The sequence below is a fragment of the Hypanus sabinus genome, chromosome 7, assembly GCF_030144855.1.
Source record: "Hypanus sabinus isolate sHypSab1 chromosome 7, sHypSab1.hap1, whole genome shotgun sequence".
Taxonomy (NCBI): Eukaryota; Metazoa; Chordata; class Chondrichthyes; order Myliobatiformes; family Dasyatidae; genus Hypanus; species Hypanus sabinus.
In genome coordinates, this window is record NC_082712.1 from 63,080,222 (window position 1) to 63,093,807 (window position 13,586).

At 43.8% G+C, this 13,586-nt stretch overlaps 1 protein-coding gene across 1 annotated transcript in view; it reads right to left on the bottom strand.

Moving 5' to 3' along the window:
- The window catches only part of smc2 (structural maintenance of chromosomes 2), a 41,115-nt gene extending 39,279 nt beyond the window's left edge, over positions 1–1,836 (bottom strand). Inside the window, exon 1 of the mRNA XM_059974827.1 lies at positions 1,427–1,836. Within this exon, the coding sequence (XP_059830810.1) occupies positions 1,427–1,594 (168 nt within the window). The 5' untranslated portion in view covers positions 1,595–1,836. The remainder of the gene's footprint in view (positions 1–1,426) is intronic.
- Positions 1,837–13,586: the final 11,750 nt, after the last annotated feature.

Here is a 13,586-nt window from a genome sequence, read left to right on the forward strand (position 1 = left end):
CTTCATTTGTTACCCCCGTTCATAGCTCTTGCAAATTCACCTTTAATGGCATCATTCAGCTGGTGACCTGACCACATTACTCGATTGCATTTCCTCCCACTACAAACCTGCACTTTTGTTCTTCCAGCCCTTCTTTCTCTATAATTTAAAACTAGTTTTGTACCTATCTTTCTCACCGAGGAAGGTCATCAACCAGAAACCTTTATTCTGCTTCTCTCTCTACCAAAATTGCCTGAGCCACTCCAGGGTATTTCCCTTCCTCAAGGACGGTCACCATATTTGAAGATTCACCACAGAAAGCATCCTATCTGGATGCATCACAACTTGGCAGAGCAATTACTCTGTTCATGACTGCAAGAAACGGCAGTGATTTATGCCCACAACCCAGCATATCACTAAAACTAGGTCCCGCACCCTCCAGCGGCTATTTATTCCCCTCGCTGCCTCTGTAAAGCAGCCAGCATAATCAAAGATCTCACCCACCCCAGACAACTCCTTCCTCTCGTCTCCAATCAGACAGAAACCTGAAAGTATGTATCATCAGGCTCAAGGACAGCTTCTATCCCACTGTCATAGGGCTATTGAATGATTCCCTGGTACAATAAGATGGAATCGGGTCCTTACAATCGGCCTCAATGTGATCTTGCGCCTTACTGTCTACCTGCACTGCACTGATAAAATTTACTCCACCATTGTTTTCCCTCATTGCACTGTGTAATGAATTGTTCTGTATGGTTGGTTTGCAAGATAAGTTTAACACTGTACCTCAGTACATGTGACAATAGTAAATCAAAGGAACCCATTAGGCCAGGCAGCATCTAAGGAAAAGAGTACACAGTGCAGGCCGAGACCTTTCAACAGGATTGATTTACTGATAAATTAATTTACCAGTTCGTTTTTGTTAAATATGTACACTTAGATTTTCACAATAAAATGCCTGATGTTCACATAGCATTTTACAAATTGCAGGCCTTGATTAGTTAACCATTTTGAATGATAAATTTTCCTTAGAAAAGGGTTGCAACATTTTTAAGAACACCATAGAAATCCATGGTTTATTTTCGATGTGCTGAGGGAACCTATCATCTACCTGACCATGTAACAACAAACCTTTTATTTGTGGGACGTCTTTCAGAACCTCAAGCTGATCCAAGATCTCTGGTTCCAGTGAAATGCAAATAACCCAAATTTTGCACAACACGTCCTACAGAAAGTATTCCGTGGATGACCAGATCACATTGCGTTGATAACATATTTTAAGTGGTTTGATGGGCAGCTCTACTACGAAGGGTTGCGTGGGTTCTTCCGCAGTTATGAACCATTCTGGATGCGCGTTTAAATAAAACATGAAAGGTGTTGTGCCATGGGTATGTTGAAGCCGGCGTTGAGGGGAAAGATCAGGGAAGAGGTACGGTCCGACACTGACCTGTGACAGGTTGCTGATGCCCAGCAGGAAGCAGATGGAGTCCAAGATGTTGGATTTGCCGCTGCCGTTCAGACCGGTAATCGCATTAAAGAGGGGGTCAAAGCCATTGATCTCCGTCCTCTGCGCGTACGACTTGAAGCCGTCAATGATGATCGACTTGATGTACATCCTCCCTCGTGGCTGTGTGTTACCGATCGAAGTGTTATTTCGCGATTTATTTCCGATTTGTCGGTCTCAGCCGAGCCTGCAGCGCCTCTCGAGCGCCTTCCGCTCACTTTGAATTTTGGCGCCAATTGCTGACCGTTAATGTGTTATTATCCCTGACCTTATGCTCTTTCTCTATAACCATGTAGTTGCTTCCAATGCAATATGCCCGAATTATTGTATTTGGAGTCGGTTTGGGTAGTTGTTAAATCTTGACTGCGCCGTACAAAAATTTAACTTCAAATACAGGCATATTCTACAGTAACAAAAAGGGTCCTCGTATATCAGATGCTGTGACGTCACGAGGGCGCGGGTTACTATGTATTCTTAAAGGAACATGCTTAATTAAATAACCATTTAAAATGTAAATATATAAAAGCTATATTCACTGGGTTGTAGGACATAGAATCAGGTTCTTAGACCCAACGTGGCCGTGGCCATGGCCAGGTACTTTTGTTCATCTACCTTAATCCTATTGTTCATAATCCTTCAATGTTTTACTTATTTAAGTGCCAGTGTAATTGTCTCTTAGACAGTGATTGTATCTAACGACAATCGAGATCTGGTTATCCAAATTTGTGTTAAAATTGCCTCAAATCCCCTTAAAAACATTCTTCTCATCTAACTTTGTCCTCTGGATTTTGATACCTCTATCAAGGAAAATGAATTCCGATTGTCTACATTTATAATTTTATGTACTTCTATTAGGTCACTCTTCAGCTTTCTTCACTCCAGGGAAATAACAACCGATGCAGTCTTTCCTCGGCACTGTCTCTAGAGCATACAGTACCCCGTGCTGACCAGTATTCTGTAAAGTTGTAACATAGTATCCCACCTTTTATTTTCTGCACCTTTTATCTTACATGTAAGTAAGCATGCCATATGTCGTCTTCACCATATCTACCAGTTATTGAAGTTAGCCTTCCTGTAATTCAGAACCTTAATTTTTACACCATCCTTTTCCTTTTTTACAACTACCTTGAAATTTACAGATGTTTTGTCACTATCTCCAAAATAATCACCAGCTAACATGAAACTTCATCTGTTTACCCAGCTTCATTCCTTCATTAGCGTTTTCCCATCGTTAGTTGGACTCTAACATATAGAATTTCTCTAGGAGACTTTAAAATCTCCACTTCTTCCAATCCAATGGCTATTATACCTGACTGTGATTAGTCTACATATCTGCTCTCATTTCCTGCTGACTGTTAGGAGGACGACTGTATAATCCCAACAAAGTCATCACATCTTTTTTGTTTCTAATCTCTATCCATAAGGCCTCATTTGAAGAGTCTCCTTAGATATCCTCCCTCACATTCTTGTTGTAAAGTTTAATGGCTGCTGGCAGACCGACATATGGTACACTTCAAACAAGAGACAATCTGCAGATGCTGGAAATCCAAGCAACACTCACAAAATGCTGGAGGAACTCAGCAAGCCAGGCAGCATCTATGGAAAAAAGTACAGTTGACATTTCAGGCAGAAACCATTTGGCAGGATTGGAGAAAAAGGCTAGGGAGTAGATTTAAAATGTGGGGAGGGGAGAGAGAAATACTAGGTGATGGGTGAAACCTGGAGGGGGAAGAATGAAGTAAAGAGGTGGGAAGTTGATTGGTGAAGGAGACAGAAGGTCGTGGAAGAAAGAAAAGCGGGGAGGAACACTAGAGGGAGGTGATGGGCAGGCAAGAAGATAAGGTGAGAGAGGAAAAATGAGATGAAAAATGGTGAAAGAAGTCTGAGAAACTGATGTTCATGCATCAAGTTGGAGGCTGAATATAAGGTGTTGTTCTTCCAACCTAAGTGTGGCCTCATCATGACAGTGGAGGAGTCCATGGATAGACATACCAGAATGGGAATGGGAAGTGGAATTAAAATGAGTGGCCAATGGGAGGTCCTGCTTTTTCTGGCAGAATGAGCATAGGGGTGCTTGACAAAGTAGTCTCCCAATCTACTTGGGTCTCACCGATATGTAGGAGGCCACAGCACGAGCACCAGATACAACAATTGACCCCAGCAGACCTCACAAGTGAAATACCACCTCAACTGCAGAGACTGTTTAAGGCTCTGGATGGTAGTGATGGAGGAGGTGTAGGGGCAGGTGTAGCACTTGTTCCGCTTACAAGGATAAGACGAGTGATAGGGGAGTCACGTAGAAAGTGGGGGAAGAGGAAGGAAAGATGTGTTTTGTGGTGGGATACCACTGGAGGTGGTGGAAGTTTCAGAGAATTATATGCTGAACGCAGAGGCTGGTGGGGTGGTAGGAGAGGAACCCTATCACTGGTAGGGTGCTGGGAAGATGGGTTAAGAGCAGACATCTGTGAAATGGAAGAGATGCAGTTGAGGTCAACTTTGATAGTGGAGGAAGGGAAGTCCCTTTCTTTGAAAAAGGAGACATTGGCTTCGTTCTAGAATGAACAGCCTCATCCTGAGAGCAGATACTGTGGAGATGGAGGAATTGAGAGATGGGCATGGCATTTTCACAAGTAACCAGAGTGGAACAAGGTATAGTCCAGGTAGCTGTGAGAGTCCATGGGTTTATAATAGACATCAATGGATAAGCTGTCTCCGGAGATAGATCAAGAAAGGGGAGGGAGGTGTCGAAAATAGACCAGATAAATTTGAGAGCAGAATTCAGCTTGCTGCTTCCTGCACCCATGCTGAACTCGTTGACTTCATCCACTTTGCCTCCAATTTCCACCCTGCCCTCAAATTTACCTGGTCCATTTCCGAAACCTCTCTTGTGTGTGTTGATGATGTGCTTTACCACCATCTGCTGAGTTGGAATGTGGAGCAAAGAGACCCACTATATGCCCACCAAAGTACACACACCCCTAAAAAAACTCGAATGATATCAAAAAGTCTAAAGCTTTACAGAAAGTCAAATGCACACTTATTACAACGGCAGTGATACCCTAACAGATCTTCCATGCTAAACTGTGTCTGTCTCAAGATCCCAATTTACAAATCAGATGTTTCCCTTGCACTTCCATAGGAACTGCAATCAAACAATATATTCTGCACCATTTCTTGACAAGTGAAACATCCTCTCAATATCCACTCTATCTAGGCCTTTTAACACTCGATAGGTTTCAATGAGATTCCTTTGCCGCCCCCCCCCCCCCACTATTCTTCTAAATTGCAGTGGGTATATGCCCACAGCCTTCAATCACTGCTCATATGATAACCATTTCAGTCCCAAAATCATTCACGTGAACCTCCTCTGAATCCTCTCCAATGTCAGCACATCCTTTCTTAAATAAGGGGCCCAAAACTGTTCACAATACTCCAAGTGAGGCCTCACCAGTGTCTTATACAGCCTCAGTATTATATCCTCACTCTTATATTCTAGTCCTCTTGAAATGAATGCTAATTCACCTTCCTCATCATCGAGTCAACTTGCAAATTAACCTTTAGGGAATCCTGCACCTCAGATTAGAAAATAGTTTAGAAAATAATCTAACTTCTATTCCTTCAACCAAAGTGCATGGCCATACACTTCTCAAGTCAAGTTAAGTCAAGTCAAGTCAACTTTTATTGTCATTTCGACCATAATTGCTGGTACAGTGCATAGTAAAAATGAGACAACGTTTTTCAGGACCATGGTTCACATGACACAGTACAAAAACTAGACTGAACTACATAATAAAAAAACACAGAGAAAGCTACACTACACTACAGACCTACACTGGACTGCATAAAGTACTGGCATTACGATAAATAATAAACAGGACAGTAGGGCAAGGTGTCAGTCCAGGCTTCAGGAAGAAATGTTCTCTACATTGTATTCAATCTGTCGCCTCTTTACCCATTCTCCTAATTTGCCTAGGACATTCTGCATCCTCTTTGCTTCCTCAACACTACCTGCCCCTTCACCTATCCCTTGGAACCTGTCTAGCAACAATGATACCCTCTTTACTGGGAAGGTTACAAAAGAAGTGTGTAAGGCTTAAAGATTAACCAACATTTCCATTGTAGCTAGTGATCCAACTGCTGGTGCTCCACCCCGGGAGACACCTTCCGAAGCTCCACCCAAGGGATTACAGCTTACATCGAATAGTCTCCCTGTACAGTGCAAGCATCCGAGAATTACAGGACACTGGGAACAATGAAAACCATCTGAACTGAGAGTTTACAGGATGGACGTGACATGGGCTCTACAGCGGCCCTAAGCAACCTAGGTGAGAATGACAGAGATGAAACAAAAAGATTGACAGCTACGTCAGATGAAACTATTGCTAATTAATGTATTGGCAAGCTTGTGGCAGACCAATCAACTATTGCTCAACAGCTCAACAATCTGCTGAAGGATGCGAAATGCTCAGGCAACCCTGTGACAATTAATGAAGAACAACTGAAAGTGTTTTAAACTTTGAAAGGTGACATTGTGTACTGCACCTGCATTAGGAATCCCTAATACAGCTGGCCAATTTGCCCAGTATATCAATGAGAAACACATGACAGCAATATTAATTCAGGAACCTAGAGACCGTCCGCATCCTGTTGGTTATTACTCTGCCAAAGATTTGATTGTGTCCACTGATGGCTCCTCAACGATAGAGAGAAGGATTCAAATTTGTATCTGGAACCAAGGGTGTTGATTAGGTAACATGTCACCACAATCCGAAGGGCAAGGGTCCATATCTGTGGAGCAGTAAGGGTACACGTATGGAACTGTCCTCCCCATCTTCTGAACACTTATAGGGTATGTGGTTACTGCACCTATCCCTGGCTGCCGGGCACGTCCCTCATATATGAGGGGAGGCAGAGAGAGCCTTGGCCCTGGGGAGACTGCTGTTATCTTGTCTATGCAATGCTCCACATGTGACATCGGCGTCAATACCTTACCACCCTCCAGTCTGGTGGCACCAGAGGTCCATAACTAAGGCCGAGAGATTCTCAATGATGACCTTTCTGGGACACGGAACTGTGAGATTGTCCCAGGAACTGATTTATATGGCATCGGTTTCAGAGAATATACAAATGAAACTGCATGTGCCTTTAATCAAACCCAAGAAGCATTAACCAAGTTCTCTGCTGACTGATGGCTGTTCATACAGTAGCATTACAGAACAGAATGGCTTTGGGTTTTATTCTGTCAGAAAAGGGAGGCACTTCTGTTGCTGTACTTACATACCTGACAAAGCAGAAAATATAACTAAATTGGCAAATCACATTGGAGAAGCTACCAAGGAGATTAAGAAAGTAGGGGACCAGTATCACAAATATTATACTCTGGGAGGATGGTGGGCAATTATTCTGCATTATGGTGTAACAATCTGTATTATAATAATGATTGTTAATCTTTTAAGATTTTTTTGTGTAATAACAGGACAAAGGAGAGGATATTAAGGAAAGGAGTGGGTACCCGTTGAAATAGATAAAAAGGGAATTTTGGTAGGACTTTGAAACTGCATCGTTGCTTTATATACATATAGATGCATATTTCAATCACAGTATTTGGTGCTATGTGGTGTTTTCATGAAATGACAAAAAGGAGGGAATGTGGAAATGTACTTTACCTGCAGTAACAAAGTGGCATTTTTTTTGTCTGTAACAAAATGCAACCTGTATTGTACCAGAATGCTTTGCTAATAATTTTTGTGCAACATTATACCACTGGAACCGGAGTCCTTGACAAACTGCAGACCCAGCAGATTCAATTACTGGAAGAATGCCAAGTATACTGATTAAGCAGACATACAGAAAGTCCTTGAACTGAAGCTGCACTTGGGTTTAAAGGAGTGACTATGCTGTCTGTTCTATCAAAGTTATCTCCAGCACTTGTGCAGTGCTAGTCTTCCCTTGCAGCAAGTAAAATAAATATACTAATGACTGATTCATTCTGAGTTAATTTGTTCTTTATTATAAGACGTAGTGAACAGGTACTCAATGTTCCCTACTAAACATATCTCAATCTAAATAGATGCACTCATCGACCCAAGAGAAGATTCTACTGTCACGACTTTTTAATATTGGAAGGATTGTAAGGAGTCAAGAGACAAGCAAATCGACAAACTCCAAACCATTCTAGTTCTCAGGATACTTCCAGTATTGGTCCAGTTAGGTTTCAGTACATGATTTGTACCCTTCAACCATATCAATTGTGGAGAATTTGGCAAAGCTAATACAGTTGATCATGAATTGAAGTGGTTAAGAATTCCCCTTGTTGAAAATACTCATTGCTTTATATTGTGCACAATGGGTATTACTTGCTGTGCGTGAATATTGTTTAGGTCTTGCACAACACGGGTAACAATTGCTGTATTTTGGCAAAATGAACACCATGAAATTAGCAGTAAACATAAACACGGCTGGTCTTACATCAATAAAGGTCATTGAAAAACAGCTGAGAAAACAGGGTTTCGGTATTACATGAAGGAAACACTGTGATGTTCTGAAGATGAAATAATTGAAATTGTGCCCCAATGCTGTTACAACTTAGAACAGTACTGCACAGGAACCAGCCCTTCGGCCCACAATGTTGTGCCAAATTAATTAAACTAGTGATGAAATAACTAGCAAGACTTATCTCTTGTGCCTGCTTAATAGCCATACCCCCACATTGTATGCACATTAATGTGCCTAGCTGCAAGCTTTGCAATTCTATTTGCCCCCACAACTACTTCTGGCAGTGCCATTCAGACACCCAACACTCTCTGTGTAAATAAACTTGCCCTGCACATCTAATTTGAACTTATTCCCTCTCACCTTAAATATATGAGACATTTTGAAACTGGAAAGATACCGGCTGCCTACTCTATGCCTATACAGCTTCCCCTCAGCCTCCACTACTCCACAGAAAAATAACCCAAATTCGTCCAACTTCTCCTCTGATCCAGGCAGATTCCTGGCCAAAACTCTTTTCCACTAAAATGCAGTATTCTAGATGCAGCCTAACCAGAACTTTACAAAGCTGCAACTTAACTTCTTGATTCTTGAACTCAGTGCCATGACAAATAAAGGCAAGCATGCCTTACGCCTTTGTACCATCCTATCAGCATATGTAGCTGTTTTCAATGAGCTCTGGACTTGGATCCTAACGTCCCTCTGCACACCAACACTACAAATGATCCCACTATTAACTGTGTACTGTCCTTCGACATTTGATCTCCCAAAGTGTACCAACTCAAGCTTCAGAGAAGGGATTATGGAGGGTCTTTGACCTGAAATGTATATCTTCCCAAAGACTCTACGCAACCCACTCATCATTGCCAGCATTTTTTCTTTCGTTGCAGAGTTACAGCACTGTAGCTTTTTTTTTTAGTTTCAGGTTTTTTTAGTTTCACCTCCGTTTCAGGTGTCAACTAAATGAGTACACTCTCTCACCACAGCACTGAGAGTATATACATTTAGTGGCCACTTTATTAGGTACACCAGCTCATTATTGCAAATATCTAATCAGCCAATCATGCAGCAGCAACTCAATACATAAAAGCATGCAGAGATGGTCAGAAAGTTTGGTTGATGTTCAAGTCAAACATCAGAATGAGGGAAGCAAAATAATCTAAGAGATTTTGACCACTGATTGATACTTGGTGCCAGGCGGAATGGTTAGTGTATCTTAGAAGCTACTGATTTCCTCTGATTTCATGCTCAACAGTCTCTAGTTTAAAGAGAACAGTACAAAAAAAAAATCTAGGGATCGACAGTTTTGTAGGTGAAAACGTTTTGTCAGTGAGAAGTCAGAGGAGAATGGCCAGACTAGTTCAAACTGACAGGAAGGTGACAGTAACAAAAATAACCTCGCGTTACAACAGTGGAGTGCAGAACATCTCTGAATGCACAGCACTCAAAGTGTTATGGGCTACAACAGCAGAAGACCGCAAACATACAGAAATACACTCAGAGGCCATTTTATCAGGTACCTCCTGGCCATTAAGTGTAATTTTGTGCTTACACTTACATCATGGGCACTAATCTCCATAGTATCCAAGACATCTTCAATCAAAATTAGCATCAGGTTTATTATCACCAGCATGTGATGTATAATTTGTTGACTTAGTAACAGCAGTTCAATGCAATACATAATATAGAAGTGTTATGAAGGTACCACAGCTCTGAGGGACCGAAGGAGCGGGAGCTGCCCCCTCCTTCCGGAGAATCGCAAGATCGCTATTAATTCGGGATTCGGAAGTGAGACAATGCAACGGTTTTGACCATTTGTTCTTAGAGGCACCTGTGTCACATGCAAGTCCCGGCTACGTGACAACTACCATGAACCTGAACACCCTCGGGCCATGTGGGGGTGGAGATTGCATCCCCCTACTTTGATGGACAGCTACAACTCTGCAAGTAAAGATAAAAGCGGACTGCAGGAGGCAGTACCGTAGCGATACACCAGAGGAACTTGCTCGCTCAACGCTCCTGGGAGTGCTGGAAGCCACTCAACGCCACGTGCACTCCTAACTCCTTTGCCTGGGGAGCGGGTGGCTGATACTACCGAGAAGGACTTCGAACTAACAACGGGGAAACCAACGCTCCCCTGATTTTAACGGAGTGGTCAAAAAGATACGGGCAAGTCTTCTTCCCTCTAAGACACGTGAAACCCAACAATTCCTCGAAAGACTTCTGAATGACTCTTTAGATTTCCAATGGACAAAAATATTATCCCCTAGACAACAGCCGAGATTAATGATGATTATGACTATACCCGGGCTTTAGATTGCGTATTGGTGATGTGCATTATCTGAATGTTTGCATTAACCTTACTTTTGTGCCCCTTTATAAATAAAAACGTTTGAAAATAGTGACATCAGACTTCAACAGACCTCTCTATCTTTGCTGGTAAATTATCCAGTTACGGGATATGTAACAACTTGGGGGCTCGTCCGGGATTTGACACCAAATTGGGAGGCCAGTGAATCGGGCTTGTAAAGCAAAAACTTGAATCTGGTTACGCGGGTAGCCAGACGGGAAACCAGCAAAGATGGACGTGGGTGAATTTATGGAAAACGCTAGAGGCGGCCACCAAATCAGACTTGTTAAATTTGGTGAAGGGGTTGAACCTCACGGAAGTGAGGTCGTCCATGAAAAAGCGGGAGGTACGAAGGGCCATAACTCAGTATTACGTTGGGAAGAATGTGTTTGAAGATGAGGTATTGGAAGATATCCCTGACAAAGTACCATCAAGTGGGACGGTTCAGTTAGAGGTGGAGAAATTAAAGTTGGAACGTGAAATTAAGTTAAAAGAACTGGAAGCGGCTGAGAGAGAGAGAGAGAAAGAAAGGCAAAGAGAGCATGAAATTCACCTAAAGAAGCTAGAAGCAGAAGAGAAAGAGAGGGAACGGGCCGAGAAAGAGAGGGAATGGGCCGAGAAGGAGAGGGAACAGGCCGAGAAAGAGAGGGAACGGGCCGAGAAAGAGAAACAGAGGCAACATGACCGGGAAATTGAGAAGATGAAGAACGAGCGAAGAGATCAAGTGTTAGACCAAGCAGAGCGGTTTAATGTTAGTAGGGAGTTGAGATTGGTGCCCCCGTTCGAGGAGACAGATGTCGATAGTTATTTCTTGCTTTTTGAAAAGGTGGCAGTAAATCAGAAGTGGCCAAAAGAGCAGTGGGTGGCATTGTTACAAAGTGTGTTAAAGGGGAAGGCCCAACGAGCATATGCGGCCTTGTCCCTGGAGGAGGGAGGAGCGGAGAATTATGATGAGGTAAAAAAGGTCATTCTCCGGACTTACGAATTGGTACCTGAGGCCTATAGACAAAAGTTTAGAAATTTAAGGAAAGGGTGGAATCAAACGTATACCGAGCTAGCCCATGAGAAGGGGGTGCTCTTGGACCATTGGTGCACCGCGAAAAGAGTGGGCGAGGATTATAGGCGTCTCAGGGAGTTACTTTTGATTGAGGAATTTAAAAGTTGTGTTCCGGAGGAGATCCGAGTGTATTTGAATGAGAAGCCGGATAAGTCCATTTCAGAATTTGCCAGGTTGGCGGACGAATATGCCCTAACCCACAAGACAAAGACTTCCTCGAATAAAGATCCCCAGAGAGACCGTGGGAACAATCGAGAAAGTCCGACGAGTGAGACAGAGGTCCCACAGGGAGCTAGCGGTAAGGTTGAGGGGGAAAGGCAAGACGGCCAGAGGGCTCCGGGTTTGACCTGTTTTAATTGTGGGAAGGAGGGGCACATTGCATCTCGATGCTTTGCTCCGAGGAAGGAGATAGGAAGAAGGAAAGCCGCAGTCCCTATCGGGTGTGCCGTGGTAATCAGCAAATCGACCAGAGAGCTGAGGGTAGACAGAGTACGAGAAGGCTCTGAGAGTTGTCTGTCACACGGAACCGTGTCTGTGACGGAGGGAGACACACCAGTTGCCGTACGAATCTGGAGGGATACGGACGCTGAACTATCCCTGGTTAGCCGTAAGGTACTAGAATTTGGTCGGGAAACGGGCATGGTAAAAGTGGAAGGAATAAATAAACAGATAGAAATGGTGCCCTTATATAAGGTCATTCTGGATTGTGAGCTGGTGTATGGATCAGTTGAAATAGGGGTGCCCTTAAAATTCCCGAGAGATGACGTGGACATCCTGCTGGGAAACGACTTAGCAGGGGGTAAGGTTTGGTCAGCCATGCTGCCGACCTGGTGACCGGCGAGTATGGTGGCCCCGTCCCTAGCGCCCAAGGACCATCTCGCCGGCGCGGTCACTCGCAGCCTGTCGAGAGAGAGAGAGCTGTGAACGAGAGCAGTTTAAATCTGGCCAGTTTTGATTTGGCCGAGACGTCTTTGCTGACCCTGTGCCATGCGGGTTTAGAGCGTGGTAAGACGAAGAGTAGTAAAGTGAAAGGGCGTAAGGGAAAGGAGACAGATCTGCCTTTAGCGAAGAGAAAGGTCCTAAAGGTAGGAAATAAAGATGAGAAACAGATAAAGCTGTTAAAAGGTCCAGAGTTGGACATGGATGATCTGTCTGGTTTGGCAGAATTGTTTGAAGAACTTGAGCGTTCTAAAGGTGTTCCCGATAATGACAGGAGGGCAGTCCTAGATGGAAAGGATACCCTTGCCTTGAAGGGGTCTGCTGAAAGGGCCGAGGAGGTTGTTTCAGCTCGCAGGGTTGCGCCTTCCCTGGGTGGGAGCTGCACAGAGAGTAACTGGGAGGATCGGGGGAAGTTAGAATTTGAAAAAGGTACTGGTGTTGAAAGCCTGGAAGAGGCCAATGTCCCGTTTGAGTGTGTCCGAGATGGGGATGCACGTGGTGCTGAACCTGGTAACGGAGCTCAGAAGAAGTCTGAGGTATCTGATCCAGTGGAACGGGGCGGCCGTCCTTGTGGGTCAGATGGACTTGGTTCAGTGGGAAAAGGGTTAACCTTGGTAACGGGGGAAAGTGTGAGTTCCCCGGCGTTTGTATTCAAAGGAGTGTTCAAAGTTAATGCAGAATTTAAGAATGGGGGGGGTGAGGATTGTTAGAGAAGGAAACGAAAAGTCTGTAGTTTCAAAATCGAAGGAAGAAATCTTAAACCTGGCAGATCACTCACAGAGTGAGCCGGGGAATAGCGGGGCCCCCCACTCTATTGTTATGCCAGGATGGGGTGTGAAGAGGCCGCCTTCGATATGCTACTTGAGCGAAGAGTTCCAATCAAACACCAATAGCCTGAAGGGGACTGATAAAAGGGCCAGCCACCTGGGTAAAATCGAAGAATTGGGTGGAAAGGGTCTAAGTTTGGGGCATGGTGTTGCAAAAATAACCCTGATGAACGAGGCTGGCGGGAGTTCACCACAAAAAATTACTCAAGTTTCCCACGGGGGGACTCGCCGAAAAAGAGGCGACGGTTAATGGAGATGCCATTGTTAGACAGCCAAGCAGGTTGAACGGGTTTGCGCCAAAGCCTGTGAATGATAAAGACAGCCCCTTTTGGAGACCTGCTGGTTACGTAAAACGACTGAAACAATCAGTGTTCGCATAAACTTTTGTAAATGCACCTAAGCTAAGGTCACACCTCCTTAGTTTTGTTGTGTAAAAAA